Genomic DNA, 18102 nt, shown 5'->3' with positions numbered 1-18102 from the left:
AAGCAGCCACACTGCGGCACTGCTCGGAAATGGGCTCCAGGCCATGCTTGTACTCCTACCCAAATCAACGCAATGAAACCCCTGCTGACGTGCGGAGTTAACCCTGGCAGGGTGGCTCTTCCTGTAATACTCCTGCCATTTTCATTGGTTCCCATCTTCAAAAGGTAAACATCATGGCCACAGGCCAATCAGAATAACCCTAACAGCACATGGCAAACCTGGAGTCAGTCCTGTAAGTGGACTACCCCTGTGGTAACTGGCTTAACCAACCCTTCCCCATCTAGCCTTGGTTTCCTCTCTACCCTACACTGACAATCTACCTACCATGCTAGGGTGAGCGATGAACCTAAAAACATCGTAGCAGCTTAGAAAACATCGGCCATGCTTGCTTAGGACCCTGTGTAAGCCACGGCCACAGTGCTAATAGGGACCACACACAGCGGCAAAATCTGCTCTGAGCTTCTGCACGACCAGTGGGAAGAGCATGAGTGGAGACTGGAGTCCCAGGGCTGCCTCTTTCCAACTCAGTGACTGCTGGTGAAGTCATCTTTATGGGCCCATTTTTTAAACCTGTAAAAGCCCACCTTTCTACACTGTTGTGGGGATTCAGTGAGATAATGTACATTATCTGCCTAGCACAGAGGCTAGGCTAGGGGTTGTATTTTAGTCATACAGGTAGCCTTGAAAGCCATTTGCAAAATTGTCTCTCAACAGCAAATGGCAGATGAATATTTGTTAGAAGAATGAAAAATGAGGGAGACTTTTAACTGAATTTAATGCTCTTTCCCTGACAATGACCCCACGATCTCTCCAGCTTATTTGTCACTTTGTGCTGGGCAAAGGATATATATCCATTGTGTTACACAGGTTTTCTAATAAAATAATCATGCACACATGGCCCTGGTTTATGGAGATAAAAATGACAAACACTTGCAAAGAACTTTTCAAAACATTACATAGACCTTACTCCATTTATTCTCACTCCTACTCATCATTGCTACTTAAGGTACCAGCTCTTATTAGTAGCATGCTGTGAGCCAGGTTATTTACATTATTTTGCATGAGAAAACCAACGCTTACAGGGTTAAGTAACTTGCCCAAAGGCCTCATAGCCAGTGAGTGGAAGGGCTGGGTGGGATTCAAACCGAGGTTCACCTGGGGGGAAAGCTGTCAGAAGCAAACCTCCAGATCCCATTATAGAGATAAGGGACTTCTTAGGGATATCTTCCCTAAGAGAAGTTATGGGACTTGCTCCAAATTACCCATTTCTTAAGGGAGAGATTCTGACTCCAAATCCACATCTGCTCATTCCCACATGGTATCCCCGAATCTGATGAGCAGCTGGGAATGAGGCCTTGGTCAGGTTTTTACTGAAGCTTCTATCTGCCAAGCATGAAGCAAGGTACTTAATGTATTTATCGTTAGTCTTCTCAAATCACAATTACATATGTGCTCAAAAAGATGCACAAAAGCCTGACCACCAAAATGTTAGTGACAGTTATCTCAGGGCGTGACTTTGTCTTCCACATAATTGACATAAGGTTTGATTCCTTAGAAACAAAGCAAAACCCTCAAAACAGGGACAATGAACACCCTCATGTTATCCAGCTCTAGCACACTTCCACTATGCTAAAAAAGAAGCCAGGTTTCTCAAACACCTTTTCAAATACTGAGTAGGATAGACACCAAAATCCAAGAAAAAAATCCCAATTTACCTTTGTTCCGATGACCACCTGCCTATCACCAGGTACAAAGAATGAGCAAAGTGCATATTCACAGGTCATTGTGCGGATACACTGCAGTGTAGACCTGTGAGAGAGAAGGCAGAACATAAATGTTTGTGAAGAGAACCTGCCTCCCCACCTTAGAGGTCAGGGTGTGTGTTCAATGCACACTTAGTCACACAAAGCAATCAACGTGAAAGAGGACAAAGCCCGAAGAATCCTGGCTCAGACCCAATTGTAGTCAACGGAGAAAAGCTTGTTTTCATTGCAGGAGCCACCTCGTCTTGAGGAGCAGAGATTAGACAACAGCAGGCAGAAAAAGCATCTGCTGGCTCAGAGACCCCACCTGCCACTACAAGGAAGTGAGCTCAGGATTGCAAGTCAAATTAGCTTATTTCTATCTATCCCTGTAAGTTCATTTATTGGACCATAAACATTCATCAATTCAACAAATATATATCAAATGCCCACTTCATTGATCAAACATTTACTGAGCGCCAGGATCTCATAAAGCTTAGCATTCTTTAGGAATGAGATAAATGTTGGTCTACCTGGTACAGGGGGTAGCAGGTGCTATGGAGAAACACAAAGCTGGGGGTGGGGGCCTGTATGTGTGCAGAGTGCAAGGGTGGGGGAGGGCAGCAGGACTGCCCTTTGATGAGAAGATGGAGAAAGGGGAAGGTGGTCCCAGGCAGAAAGAACGGGGAGCACAGAAGCCATGACACAGGCATGTTCTTATGTTGAAGGGAGAACAAAAAAGCCAGTGAGGCTCCAGGGGAGCAGAAGTGAGAGATGAGGTCCGGAAGGGCTTTGGTTTCAAGCTGGAGTGAGATGGCGCTACTGGAAGTGACATAACTCCCACAGACTGCTGTGTTGAGAATGGACTACGGGGGGACCAGCCAGGAAGCTATTTCAACAGTCCAGAGGGAAGATGATGGCGTGAATCGGGTGCAGGCAGGGCAGGTGATGAGGTGGCTGAATTTGGGTACATTTTGAAGGTAAAGGATTTACTAATGAACTGGACATGTGTAATGAGAATCAAGAATGGACGCAAGGATTTGGGCCCAGAACAACTGGAAGGAAATAATTATGTACTAAGATGGGGAAGTCTCTAAGAAGCGGGTGGGAAAATTGTTGAAGAAATGAAGATCACAAGTCTGGTTCGGGACATATATGAATTTGAGAAGCTTACTAGACATTCAGGTGGTGACACAAACAAAACATCTGGATAAATGGGCCTGATGGGAAGGGAGAGGCTAAGGCTAGAGATATAAACTCCTGTGTCACCAGCACAGAGAAAGGTGTGACTGGAGGTCACACAGAGTGAGTAGACACAGAAAAGTTCCAAGGACTCCCCCGTTAAGCATTCCAACACGAAAGGTAAGAAGGATCCAGAAAAGACTAAGAAAAAACAGCCAGAAGAGGAAGTAAAAATCAAAGAAAGTGTTTCAAAGAGAAAGTGATCAATTCAGAGAGAGAGTGTCAAATGCAGCTCACAGGTCACTAGGTTTAGAAACAAGATGTCTGATGTGGTGACAAGAGCAGTTTTGGCGGCATGGTGGGGGTAAAGCCTCACGGAGACAGATACAGACAGCATGGAGACGAGCAAGCAGATGGGGAGCTGAACGGAGAGAGGAGCACGAGACAGGATTACTTCTTTAAGATGGGAGATAGTACAGCCCATCTGTATGCTGATGGAATAGCCAATGGAAAGGGAAACTGATGATGCAGGAGGAAATCAGCGAGGAAGGAGATGAAAAACACTCTCACACACAAATGATGATTAATTTTGTTAGAAGCCCTAACACAGGGCTAACACTGTGAGGAAGGGCAGAAACCTGGATAAGATGAAGACGTTCTGGCCCTAACCGGTTTGGCTCAGTGGATAGAGCGTCGGCCTGCGAACTGAAGGGTCCCAGGTTCGATTCCGGTCAAGGGCATGTACCTTGGTTGCGGGCACATACCCGGTAGGGAGTGTGCAGGAGGCAGCTGATCAATGTTTCTCTCTCATCGATGTTTCTAACTCTCTATCCCTCTTCCTTCCTCTCTGTAAGAAGTCAATAAAATATATATATAAAAAAAAAAAAAAAAGATGAAGACGTTCTGAGTGTGGCAGGTGTAATGGGGGCATATGAACGTTTTCTAGAAGTTTCCACTTTTCCAGTGAAGTAGGAAGCAAGGTCACCAGCTTAAAGGTGCTTGAGAAAAGGTGTGAAAGAGTCACCCAGCAAAGTGAGGAGTGAAGCAGTAAATTGGCATTACTGGACAGCACGAAGAGCCTACCTGAATTTAAGAAGTAGGCAGTATGGTTGTTTCTCTCCAGCATGAAGCTAGTAGCTTTCATACATGGAACATGTTTGAATTTTTTTTGCATGGAACAAAAAGGCCACTTTTCCTAAGCCCCACAGATATACGCTCAAAATACACTGAAGATACATTTGGATGGAACTATCTTTAAGGCCTTTGAAACTAGTAACGAACCATGAAGAGTATTAAGAACTATTCAAAGGGAAGAAAACACTGCTGGATAAAGCTACCGAAAGATCATTTCACAAACCTGTTCCAAATCTTAATGGAGTCGGCTGCCGCAGAAAGGACAGCGATATTGTCCGAGCTGAAGGACAAAGTCCGCACGTCACTGCGATGGCCCCCGAGGGTGACCCTGCTCGTCCTCACAGGCTGAGGTGCAGGCGCTGATGGGTTCAGTGAATATAATTCCACCAAGTTGTTCTGCAGCAGGAAGACAGCCTTTAACTCCCCTTGAGGTGAGAGGATCAGGTCAAAGGATCTGCATGTGGAAATATTCATAAACGTCTCAGCTCCCACAGTTAACTTTTTCTAGGACAAAGGCTTTGCAGCGTCCTCAATCTATACAAGTGTGAACAAGTGTAAAGAATTTTACATGTAAGAGAACTCTGAGTATTGGATACTAGTTGAGTATAAGCTTTAAGAAATCTGGGCTTAATCACGGGACCTGGCATATATGTTGTTCTTGTGTATCTTTTGTAAGTGACCTCAAATCCTTTCGGCATATGAGGGATACATTTTTCTTTTAAATTGGCAGCAGGAAAGAACAGTAATCAAACAGGTACAAGGTAAAACTAAAATGACATGACGAGTAAGTGTGCCCGCTATGAGGGAGCAGGAGCTGAGTGTGACACAGGCATCCCACGATCACCGTCTCCAAATACACAATTCGTACAGGCCGCTAACAAATTGCGTAACCAAGTCAATACAGCGCTGCTGCTCGCTGTTCCTACAACACCGCAGGAACTCCTCAGATACTCCACACACTGCATGCGTACTCACTTGATTTTGGCAGATGTTTTGATGTTTGTCACCCGCTGGATTTCATCTTGCAGAGTCATTTCAACACTGACTTCAAGGTCTTCCTCCTCCCCTTTGCCAGAGTTTAATCTAGAGGGAAACAAACTCATGCTACCACTTTTCCAGCAGCTCTGCTACTAGTTGAGTCAGGTTCTGGCTCTGAGACTCACAGCCTGTGTGATCTTGGGAGGGGCACATAACCATACAGGATGACTGTGAGAACTACAAATGTAGTGGATGGAGAAATGCTCTGCATTGCAGCGTCACAAATGTAAAGTATTACTGCATTTAAGGGGTTCTCTCAAAAAAATGGGCTCGCCCTAGCTGGTTTGGCTTAATGGATACAGCATCAACATGCGGGCTAAGGGTCTGGGTTCGATTCCGGTCAAGGGCACATGCTCAGGTTGCAGGCTCAATCCCCAGTGGGGGGGCATGTAGGAGGCAGCCAACCAATGATTCTCTCTTATCACTGATGTTTCTATATCCCTTTCCCTTCCTCTCTGAAATCAATAAAAATATATTTTTTAAAAAATGGGGAGGGGGGAGAAAGGTGAGAGCTCTGAAGGCAAGAGCCCATACAATTTCCTAGGACAAGTCTCTGTAATTTGAACTATTCCACTGAAATGTATCTGGTAAATTTTTCTAACTTCAGGACATTTTAGAAAATCCATTAATCTGGATTTTTAAAAAAATTCAATCCAATCATGCTAAATAAACCAGAGATCTCAAAAGAGTTGTCTAATCAGATGAGTTTTTATTTGAGACGTGGTAAGTTTCAACCATTGAGGAACCAATTTCTATGACTATAATGTCCTATTTCAGAGTTATACAGCCTCCAGACTTCAATTACATGACTGTCCAACCAGCCTTCCTTCTCACAGTCCCACAGGTGAGCATCGTGCAACTGGCTTTCTTCTGTACAGGCTGCTGTCACTGAAGACACAGGGCTGCTCTCTGGGAATTTAACTCATTTAGAAGTGATTTTTAAAAATCTGTCTAGCTCTGTGTTGCTCTGAGTTCAAGACTGGAATCCAAGAGTTAAAAAGCTGTACTAAAGAGTAGAAATGTAAACTTGGACTACCAGCATGCCTCAACATCTAGCTTTTAACAGTAACTGAAAATAGAATAAATATTTCCTTAACCCAGTTTTTCTATGGGTACTATGTGGGCCCACCCAGGATACCTATTAGTTAAGTATAAGGAAACACACCTGGCTTTCTTTCTGGCCTTCTTCATCTTCTTATCCATTTTCTTCTGAATCTCCTCTCTGGAGAGGATGCAGAACACTTCCAGCACAGAATCAGTTCCCTAGAAAGACAAAAGGCTGACTGAGTCCAGGATGGGCAATTTGTCAGCTAGCTTTTTCTCAGGAAGAACTAAATCCGTTCCCTTTTCTTCCCTTATTAGTTGTATCACCTTGGACAACTTAATCTCTCTGGGTTCACTGTCTCGTCTGTGAAGGGGGAACACCACCTCCGACTCAGAGCACTGCTCTGAAGACTAAGTAAGAGTTAATGCTGGGAGACTGCTCAGGAAAGCAAGCCTGTAATAAACGGCCGCTCGTAAGAACACAACAGCCATTATTGATGTGGTGGCTGACAGAAGCTCGGGATTATAGGTCCACACGAACCATCATGACTTTTAGCATGACCAAAGGAAAACTCATCTTCACACAGACTCTGACAGAACAGGTCTCTGAAAGGAACGCCTAGTCCTTGTGACTTCCTCCTGAGACGGGAACTCACATGGCAAGCAAGCATCCTGCCTGTCCTGTCGGTCGAGAGGTTCACGACTCTGTCCCTTCCTTCCCGCAGGATGGAACCAGCTTTTCTGCAGGTGAGGATGCGCTGCAGGAGGAGCAACAGGGAAGAGGAAGGTTAACCTCTGAAAAGACGACTAAGAAACGCAGATAACAAAGACATTCCCTAAAACAATGCCAAGAATTACAAATTCAATAACAATTTTCACTTTCCCCACCACTCAGCTCAATCAGAGACCAGAAACAGAAATGCCTTACATCCTCAGGAGCCTCGTCCACCTCGAGGGCACCATCCTCTGCTTCACATGTGACCTGTATTCCAGGGGACGACCCCCTGCTTTTCTTGGGCTCTGGTTCTTCTAGATCTTTAATCTGTTTTACAAAAATGGAAACTATGAAATAATATGTTCTAGGAAATGACTCTTAACCCTAATGACTTAGGAACCTGTCCTGATGGCACTAGTACCCTCCACTCAGTGATCTCTCTGATCAAGCCTCTTCAGTGGCAGGACATTTACCAGGATATATGAAAGACTGACTATAACAAATGCACACAAAACATTGTTGGCTATCCTATCTCCAGTAACTTCCAGAGTATAAGAACTATTATTTGTAACAAGGTGATAAAATGATGATTGACTCTTCATTAATCTTAAAACCTTCTTAGGTCAGCGGTTCTCAACCTGTGGGTCGCGACCCCCTTGGGGGTCAAACGACCCTGTCACAGGGGTTGCCTAAGACCATTGGAATTACATATTGTTTTTGTGATTAATCACTATGCTTTAATTAAGTTCAATTTGTAACAATGAAATTGGAGGTCACCACAACATGAGGAACTGTATTAAAGGGTCGCGGCATTAGGAAGGTTGAGAACCACTGTTCCTAGGTAAAAGATCTACCATATTCTAGAACAGTGGTTCTCAGCCTTCTGGCCCTTTAAATACAGTTCCTCATGTTGTGCCCCAACCATAAAATTATTTTTGTGGCTACTTCATAACTGTAATGTTGGCTACTGTTATGAATCGTAATGTAAATATCTGATATGCAGGATGGTCTTAGGCGACCCCTGTGAAAGGGTCGTTCGACCACCAAAAGGGTAGTGACCCACAGGTTGAGAACCACTGTTCTAGAGGGAAAGATTCAAACTGGCATTAAGAATTGCAAAAGCATTGCAAGAGAGGTTATACTTTCCCCTTTAAATAAAGAAAAGCTAAGCTCTCGCCTACTCATGTAGAACCTATCGAAGTGGCTGCTGGACACACCACACACTGAACTCCAGCTACCAGTAAACGTAAGGTCCAGAATCTTTTCCTCACAAAATCTCGGGAGGATCTGAGAAAAAGTTATAGATCTCAGAATATACGTATTTAGAAACACACAAACTTTACAGACTTTTGTCTGAGGGGAAAGAGTCACTGATATTCTCAAGTCTATCCATGGACACCGAAGGTCCAGGAATATTAGGCTAAGAATCCCACAAACTAAAACATGAGCATGACCAGAAGCTAGACGCCTAAAGCTATCCTTCCAAGCCTGAACCCATGAGGGCAATGGAGCACAGAATGAAGAAAACTTGTTTAGAAGTTGCAGGTTATCAATGTGATAGCATTCCTTTAGAACTATGTGACACTGTGTGAAGCACTCAGTAATTACATCCGATTTTTTAAAGTCAATGAGCCCCTAAAACCGGTGAAACACGACAGGCACATAATGAGAAAAAGGAATTACCTCTTGCAGATAGGCTATATCCCAGGCCCTCAGCTCACTGTCCGAAGCCCCCGTGATGAGTCGCTTTTCTTCTGACACCAGAACCAACCCCCACACCTAGAGTATAAAGAGATTCCAATAATACAACTTATAAGACCCTAGGATGTATGATGTGATACTCCAAGAGCTTCAGTACACTGTAGTGCATTTGCTAAGTCCAATATTAAGGTAATTCTGTCAACATGGATTGTGAGGAATTCCACTGTTAGAAAGAAAAAATGGCCTATGGCACAATTGTCTGATAACTTTTCTCTCTCTAAAATCAGTTTGCTATCTTTAGAGAACAGTGTTCAACATAAATCCTAATAAGAGTCCACTCTAATGAAGATTTTTAAGTCTGATACTTCCTTGCCTCACAAATAAAAGGAGCTCCATTCATATCTGCTGCATAATACTCAGCCTCAAATACCCAAGAACTAAACAATAAAAATAGCAGTACTATTGCAAATCAATCACCAGAGATCTAACTCGCTTTTCCTCATTTACTCCCGGTATAAGCTTTTGAAAGCCTGGTTTGAACAGAGTAGGATGCAAAGATGTGAAATATTTCCTGATCTCTACAGAAGAGATCTAAGTTCAGGTAACTTTTATAATGACTACAATTTGCTATTCACATGTCACCAGGCCCGGTACTGTACACAGTGTCATTAAGCCTCCCTACAATCATAAAGGTGGACACTTACTATTTAAAAGTGATGAATTTAGACCTGGCCAGGTGGCTCAGTTGGTTGCACCAAAGGGTTGCAAGTTTGATTCCCCATTAGGGCACATATCTAGGTTGCAGGTTCGTTCCCCAGTCAGTGCATGTACGGGAGCAACTCAGATCTCTCTCTCTCTCTCTCTCTCTCTCTCTCTCTCTCTCTCTCTCTAAGAAGTAATAAAAACATATCTTGGGTGAGGATTAAAAAAAAAAAGATGAAACTCAATATTCATGGGTTAAAACGTATCCAAAGCCCCTTTTAAGTAAATGCCAGTATCTGCTGATGGTTGGCACCTCCCCCACCACACCGACTCTGTCTGTCAGGTAGCACTGGACGATTACTGCTGCTGAAAGCCAAGAGCCATGAAAGGACCGGGGGAGAAAACCAGGCTTTCCGGTTGCCCCGAATTCTTCCGCTGGGCCTGGGAGCCCACATGTACCTCAGTTCGGTGGCCAACCATCGTTTTGAAGCAGTGCTGGGTATCAAGGTCCCACCATTTCACCACAGTATCTTTCCCACTAAAAGAAGAAACAGAAAAAAGTATTATTAGGAAGAACCTTGAAACTAACAGGGAGACCAAGGTCTCATTTGTAGCCTTAAACAGATAAGGTACAGCAATGTCTACTGCTGCTACTCTCCCTGACTTTCTTTTAGAAAGTAAAGAATCGGAGCTCTCCATGTGAATATTTTTAGGTATGGTATGGCTCAATTGGTTGGTGCATTGTCTCATGCACTGAAAGGTGTCGGGTTCGATTCCCCATCAGGGCACGTGGGGGAGGCAACTGATCAATGCTTCTCTCTCTTTAAAATCAGTAATAAGTTTCATCTGTAAGCCCATCATATTTATCACAACAGCAGAAACATTCTCACACACTAACAGAAACTTCTTAGATCTCCCTGCTCCCTAGGCTCCCATGTCATTTTTCTGTCAAAGAAAATGCCACCTCGGTGAAGTCGGTAAGCCCTGATTCCTTCCAATCCATTTCTGTATTTAAGGCCTACTGCCTGAATTATTTTAACAGCTCTTGGTCTGGTTGCTCTGCCCATTCCTGTTCCCTTGTCACATCCAATACACTTCTGCCCGATAATCTCAATTTTCTAAGTTCACACCAGACTCAAAATCAGGCTCTTCATCAGCACCATTCTCAAAACCTCCCATCATCTGGCTCTAAAATTCCCTGCCAATGGACTCTACTCTGCCCTGCTCCCTCACTAATACAAATCTAATTAAATCCCCTTTCATGACCAAAGTGGGGGAAAACAAAACAAAAATCCCATTTATAAAGTTTTTCCTACAAAATCCCACCTCCGTTATTTTCCCTAAACTATAATGTGCATATTCCAGTAGATCTGCAGTCATTCCTGCTCTCACAGAATCTATTATCGGAACAGGACACAATGGTGTTCCACTCTCCCCACAGGAACAGCCCACCACTGGCATAGCACGCATGTTCCTTCTCAGGTTCCCGAGTCATTCCTATGGCTCTTTTGAATGATAATTATTACATTAGGTTAACCCTATGCAATTGCTGATATCTGACCAATCACTTTTGATCTACACAAATGGAAATTTCAAATGGTTCAACCTAGTAGATGTCAGAAGGCCTAAATACGGAGCACGTCTCTTCTCGACAGGCTAAACAAGCGGTCGCCAACCGGTGGTCCGTGGATCAGTGGTGGTCCATGAGGTCCGAAAGGTTAGAGACCACTGGTTTAAGGAAACCTTTGGAGCAGCGGTCACCAACTGGTGGTCCGAAAGATTGGCGACCACTGGGCTAACCCAAATACTTAGTATTCACCTCTGCCCACTGCTCCATATTGTGATTTCCTACTTTCTGGGGATCCAGAAAGCGGACAGCTCATTGTATAGAAGGCACATCAAGAGGTTAAGGAACATGGAAAAATTGGTATCAGAAAATAGAATTTAAAAATACTATGAATAACTCCAGACAGCTTTTATGATACTGTTTGGGAGGGGAGGTGAGCAGAGAGAAAAGCAGAGAACAGAGGAAACTAGAACATGAGCTTGAGTGTAGCGTGGAGAAACGAGTAAGGAATGGAGCAAATTCCCTCTTTAAAACCCTTTACCTAGAGAACTGGAAGCGAAACTTGTTTCCTTACCTACTGACTAGCAGGTTCTTTTCTCGTAGGAACAATGCTTGTGTGATGGCGTCCTTGTGCCCCTTTAGACGGTAGAGGCCACTTTCATTGATCACGTCCCACACAATAATATCTGTGTCCTAAAGGATATAGAACACAGAACCTTCTTTATAGAACCTTCTTTATCATATAAAGGACTAACAACAGGATGTAACATTTTTATTACAAATTTTTATTATATATTCCTTATAATCACCACAGATACTTTGTTTTATGTTCGTCCAGTCTTGATGTATAGATCCAGGTTGATAATTTCCTATTAAACTGACACCATGCTATTCATTAGAAAACCCTCTCCTTTTTTCACTTAATGCATTTCCATTTTTCCATGTCTTTCCAGACTGCTCTCATTTTTTTAATGGTCTCTTAATAATCCTAAGGATATACATTAATTTATTTAAAATTTTTTTTCTATTTTAGCCATTTAGGTAGTGTCCAATATTCTACCATTACAAATATGTGGAAATGGACATTCTTATATATCTTTGTATGTATCTCTGATCAGGATAAATGCTATGAAGGGAAAGTCTTGGGTCAAAAAGTATCCCTATTTTTCAGGTCTGCAACTCATATCATCAAGGTACTCTCCAAAAAGGGTGCACCAATCTCTGTGTCCAGCAGGGGTAGTGCGACAAGACCCATTTCCTCATCCGCTCAGCTCTGGGGACTATCAGCTTCTCAGAAACCGCTGCCTATTTCACACGCTATAAATGCTGCCTTGCTCTAGCTGGTTTGGCTCAGTGGATAGAGTGTTGGCTTGCGGACTGAAGGGTCCTGGGTTCAATCCTGGTCAAGGGCACATGCCTGGGTTGCGGGCTCGATCCCCACTGGAGGACGTGCAGGAGGCAGCCAATCAATGATTCTCTCTCATCATTGATGTTTCTCTCTCTCTCCCTTCCTCTCTGAAATCAATAAAAATATATTTTTAAAAATGCTGTCTCAATATTTATTTGCCTTGTATTTTCTGAATACCAATGAGAAGTTCTGTACACGGTCTATGGTGATTACTGACCATCTGTACCTCTCTTGAACCACCGAGTCCTGTCTTTTGTCTACCTTTTTGGGTCTTATTTTCACTTTATTGTAAGTTATTAAGAGACAAATGGTATTAAAGCTTTCTTCCAATATAGAAAATATTACATGCTTTCCCCCCATTTTATTGAGAACAAATTTCTATACATCACTGTGTAAGTTTCAGATGTACAGCAAAATGATTTGATGCACACATATTGTGAGATGATTACAATAGGTTGAGCTAACGTCTATCTTCTCATATATATACCAAAAAAAAAGAAAAAAAAGGAAAAATATTTTCTCCCTGTGATGAGAATTCTTAAGGTTTACTTGTAAACAGCTTTCCTATATAGTATTAAAAGTACAAATGTTTTAAATTTAAGTATTCAAATCTATTGATCTTTTTTCCTTTATAGTTTCTTTGCTGATTTGTTTGAAATCTTTTTCCACTTGGCACCAGGTACATATTTACTTACATTATCTTGCAGTTTTCTTGAAATATCAATCACTCTTTAATATTATGGCATGAGGTAAAGCTTTAACTTAAGCACCCCCTCTCCCCCACAGTTAGCCAACTGTCTAAGTACCATTTTCTACTCATCAGAAATATCATCTCCAAGATATACTCATTAGGAATAAGAAAGACTTGTTTCTGGAACTCTCATTAAGTTGTAATAATTACCTATTTTGTATTGATATGAGATTAGCATTTCAATTATGACTTCATAGTGCATTTTAATATCTAAAACCTCCTAAAAAAAATCTAATCCTGAAAAAAAAAAACCCTGCAAAACTGAAACCCTCTTTTATTAGTCTTCTTTCCCAAAATCCTATAGTTTATGATTCATTTGTTTTTCCATAGATATTTTTAAATTATTTGATCACGTTCTAACAACAAAACCCATTTGAGATATTTATTTAAATTGCTTTTACTATTCTAATTAGAAAACACTAGCATCTTTTCAATACTTTGTCTTTATATTCAAATACATGGTTTGTGTCTATTCAAATCTTCTGTTACTTTCTTTAGTCAAGTTTCATAATTTTCTGTATTACTTAATAAACCATTGTAAATGGAATCTTTTACATTACATTTTCTAACTTTGAGACATAGGAAAGCTACCAATTTTACTAAACTCAATGGCAAAGAATGATCATTTTGCTCTGCCTTGTGTACTATTTGGGCAGCACTTCCACAATGATGTTATATAGCAGTTATCAGGGCACATTCATCTTGTTCCTAGAGCTAATTGGCTCTAATCAGAGACTATGACAGAAAATAAAATGAACCTCCCCATTCAGACCCATCCTTCTTGCTGTTTCTACCATCTACACTGTTGTGTATCCAATGTGCCCATTGTTCAACAATTTTTGTGTACATCCTGCTTGGCATAAGATTAGTCCTTTACTAGATCAAAGTCTGGGCACTGATTTAAGGTCTCACCTTGGACCCAGATGCCAGCCTGCCTCCCAGCTGATCATACTTCAAGGAAGTGATGGCTGCTTTGTGTCCATTGAAGGTTACATTTCCTTCCCCACTCAGGAGACTGAAGATTCGAATAGACCCATCCTCATAACCAACAGCTAAGTGCAGCCCATCTGGGGAGGGGCACAAGCAAGTGACTTCTTGTTTAAGCCCCTGAAGGATAAGGATCTGAAATCATAACAGTAAAAATAAAAGCAGAGGAGTTAAGCATGTCATCAAGGGAAGAGTGGGAATAATCAAGCACCATAAAATTAAGAGCACCAGAAACTCCAAATCAGTCTTACAAATAATAATGACACTGGAATCCATCTCAACTTCTTTAATATAGGAATTATATTAAACATTCAAGAAAAGGCGAAATTATTTTTTCCAAAGCTCTACATTAGCATAACACATGCAGAAATTTCCTAGGCAATGGCATGAATTACTAAGTTCTTATCCTATGTCATGAAGTTGTTTTCCATAAAGGGTTGTGAGCACATCCTTGGCTTAACACAGCCCCATCTTATAAGAAACCAACCTATGTGGCACCAGAGTGCTATTGTGGTTTACCCCCAAGGGACCCTGGGCAGCAACAAGTATCCAAGTATTACCTCCTTGGAAGTCACACAGGGAGTAGACAAGATCAAAAGGCCTGTATTTGGTTTGGTAGAAGTGGTAGGCTTATGCGTTTAGAGTTACACAAAGTCTCAAAGCCTAGTTTAACAACCTGAGCATCATCTGAATAAGAAAAAGATTCAGTCAACACAGCAGAGAACTATTCCTTTTAAATGCCTCAATTTTATAACTGGCTGTGAGGGCAAGTAGAAGAACCTGACAGATAAGTGGTAAAGCAGAGAAACACACACGGAGGGAATAATGATTACAAATAATTACCTGTAAGTATCACTACACATAGATTCCTAAGAGGTACGCTCCTCTTTGGTGGTGGTTTGCAGAGGTTAGCATAGAGCACACTAGAACCTGATACCCGGCTATCTAGAACCAAAGAAAAAAGACTTCCCTTCCAGGGGCACACACATACAAAATCTGGGAGCTCTCATGCTTCTGCCTCTCCATCCTCAAACACCCACATGCCAACACGGACCCAGGTGGTATCCGGCTTACCTTCTCTCCTTTTCTCAAGTCCCAGATGAAAACATGCTCACAGGCTGGCACTGCCACGTAGCGGCCTTTCTCCCCACGAAGCGTCACAAAGACAATACTGCCTTTCTGGCTGCCAATGAGGCCAAAGACCGCACTGGCGACATAGCGAAGGTACTGCTTGGTGAGCCCCATGTCAGAAGCTCTGAAACCACGGGCGAGGCAGCTGCACAGGCAAACAAAGAAAACTCAGTCCTTTGGGTACGTTGGTTCTACTAGGTTAGCAAACTCCAATTGTTTATCATGTGGTTAACTTATACAATAATTCATGACACAAAATATCTGGACATCTTACTTTTTTACTCATCCATGATTCAACATGTCATCCCTCATTCATCAAGTTGCAAACTGCTCACATTGTCATGCCCCTCTCACAGAGATCTGATGTTTGGCCTCAATGTCGCTAAATTAGCTTCTGTCCATTTAGTCACCCTCTTACGTTTTTACACTGAGACTGAGAGCCTGAGACTGAAAATATTTATCAACGAACATTTATTGTAAACTAACTAATTAGGCAGGTACTGCTGTAGATGCTAGATACAGGTCAACAATCTCCCTGTCCTCGCAGCACTCACCCTCTAGCACAGTGATTCTCAATCGCTGTAAGTACCCAGCTCACCTGGGGCTCAGGAGAACAGACTGCAGGGACCCGCGCCACCTCCCCTCCCCAAGGCCCATTTCTGACTCAGCAGATCTGGGGAGGGGCCCAAGACTTTCCATTTCTGACAAGTTCCCCAGTGCTGCTGCTGTGGTCCTCGGTTTGGGATCTACTGTTCTAGTACAGCCAGGGGAGCCCCCGCCCCTTGGCACAGAAAATGGCACAGCAACTTGGCACAGTTTTTGAAAGATGCCATAGTTCCCACACTAAGTCAAATTCACTGAAAACACTGGTTATGGATAAAAGAGACAACACGTGAAGGAAGTAACAAGCCAAGCCCACGTGCGCTTGACATGGTAGAGTGAAAATCCAGCCCCCAAACACCCATGCAACTTAAAAAACACAGGAACCACTCACTGGCCCCATTTTTCTTAGCACAGTAACCGCTGTAACACCAGTTAAAAATCAAGGAAAGATAACATTCACGTGGTGATAATGCCCTTCACCTATGCCATTTATCAACACGTCCCCAATTCGTCTGATTCCGTAACTGTAGTTGTAGTAGTAGCCCTTGGCCATCTCGTGGTAGTCCTTGGCCATCTCCCGATTCTTCCCACAGCCCTTTCCTTGGAGACGTCAGGGAGACTGCCTCCGCCAGCGGGACTGCTCACCTCTATTTCCAGTCCTGTCCACATCCCTGAATAGATTAGACACCCCCATAGGAACACCTTGCAGCATCACGTTTAACACGTCGAAAAACAAACCTACTTTGCTTCCTGAACCCCTGTTGTTTTTTTCTGACTTTAAGACACACAAACCTCCTCGCCATTCAGGCTCAAAACCTTGTAGTAACCTTTGGCTCATTAATAAAAAATATTATAGCAGCCAACACGTGCTTACTATAGCAGCTTCAGGACTTACGATGGGCGGGGGGCTTCCCAACAAGCCCCTTGTATTCCTGCACATCGAACCGCCTTTAATACACCCAACCTGCAGAGCAGCACAGCTCGGCCTCTAGGTGGGCACCGCCCTCTAACATGACCACAGGTCAGTGTCGGCTGTCCACTCTCGGGATCGCGCGGCGGCCTGGGAGGGAGCGGGGCTCACTGCCAGCCCACGGAGAGCACCGAATCCTACGGCACAGAGCTGGTCCGGGGAAAGATCGAAATTCACAGCACAGTTTGCACGGCATGCACACCCCCCTTCCCCACTACCGGGAAGTGGAAAAATCCCGAGTCGGGACTGCCTGCGTGTGTTGACGGATATACGTACATAACCGAAGACACGCATACAATCGTGTAGTCACCTCCAGCCACGGAGTCCGTAAGTGGGCTCGTCTATGTAAAGCACTTAGAGCACCTCGCATTTTGTAAATATCGATATAAAAGAAAATCTTCACCATAACCTTCCACGGTAGGTACTGCTGTTATTTCCAATTTTACAGACCAGGAAACCAGGCGGCGACGGGAAACAGCCCAAAGCCAGACCCCGGCCCAGGCTCACGCCAGCATTCCTCGCGGCCCTGCCCCCGCGGGTCGGGAACTCGCACTGTCTCCCCGAGGAGGACCCTTTCCTCTCTCCCCACCACTTCCGCTTCCGGCTTTTTATCACTGAGTTGCGGCACCAGTTTCCCATCTAGCACCGCCGCCGGCTCTGCACCTAAACGTCGTTAACGCTACCAGCCTCATCTTTTCACGTGCGCGGCCCTGACCCCAAAGCCCTAGAAAGGACTAAACGGTGTGCAGTTCCCAAGACTCCTCCTCTCGGCCCCTCCCCATGCCTCACAGAACCTCTCAGGTCGGGCGGTTCGGCTTCCCGCCGCGTCCTGCCACCTGGCCTTCACGTCGCCCCTGTCACCGACAACAAGCACGCTCCCGCTGCCTGTTTTAGTCGGCGACTTCCTGCGAGGCCCGCTCCCGTCGGGGCCAGTCCAGTTCTCACGGCCTTGTCGGCAGCCGCCGTGCTTTGCCGTCCTCCACACGAGGCATCATCACCGGGCTCACGGCCTCACCTGCCTCGGCGCCGCCACCGCCCCTGCGTCCTGAGCCACAGCCCCCCGCGCCCCAAACACGTTGCTTCCACGTTGCTTCCACTGAAGGGCGGGGACGCCCCTACCTAAGCCGAGCCTTCAGTCTGGAGAGGGTGAGAGGAATTCGCACACCGGACGCCGCCGGAGCGTCCTCGGGCGAGCCTGTGCACGCGCCGGCCCCGGGCGCCCGCGCGCGGCCTCCGCTACCACCGCCCAGGTGTCCCTCCACCCCAGCGACCGACCCCAACTCCCCCTCGCCTCGTCTGCTGCTGGCAACCACGAAGGCCTCAGCCAGGAAACAAAGTCGAGGAGCGGAGCACCCCGAGTCCTCACCTCAGCCTCCACGAGGCGCCGGGCTGCTCGGGACCCGCCCCTTCCGGTCCTCCCCCCACTC

The 18102-nt window shown here is 44.4% G+C and overlaps 1 protein-coding gene across 1 annotated transcript in view; it reads right to left on the bottom strand.

Annotated features, from left to right (window-relative positions):
- The window catches only part of WDR3 (WD repeat domain 3), a 30127-nt gene extending 12051 nt beyond the window's left edge, over window positions 1–18076 (bottom strand). Inside the window, exons 1-12 of the mRNA XM_081112721.1 lie at window positions 18042–18076; window positions 15046–15247; window positions 13897–14106; window positions 11400–11518; window positions 9718–9796; window positions 8539–8634; window positions 7069–7182; window positions 6797–6898; window positions 6262–6359; window positions 5034–5141; window positions 4282–4512; window positions 1716–1809 (exon numbers count right to left, since the gene is read on the bottom strand). Of these exons, the coding sequence (XP_080968847.1) occupies window positions 1716–1809; window positions 4282–4512; window positions 5034–5141; window positions 6262–6359; window positions 6797–6898; window positions 7069–7182; window positions 8539–8634; window positions 9718–9796; window positions 11400–11518; window positions 13897–14106; window positions 15046–15216 (1422 nt within the window). The 5' untranslated portion in view covers window positions 15217–15247; window positions 18042–18076. The remainder of the gene's footprint in view (window positions 1–1715; window positions 1810–4281; window positions 4513–5033; window positions 5142–6261; window positions 6360–6796; window positions 6899–7068; window positions 7183–8538; window positions 8635–9717; window positions 9797–11399; window positions 11519–13896; window positions 14107–15045; window positions 15248–18041) is intronic.
- Between the last annotated feature and the right edge of the window lie 26 nt (window positions 18077–18102).

This window comes from Myotis nattereri, assembly GCF_964212035.1.
Source record: "Myotis nattereri genome assembly, chromosome: 18".
Taxonomy (NCBI): Eukaryota; Metazoa; Chordata; class Mammalia; order Chiroptera; family Vespertilionidae; genus Myotis; species Myotis nattereri.
This window is presented reverse-complemented; position numbering and strand designations above follow the sequence as displayed.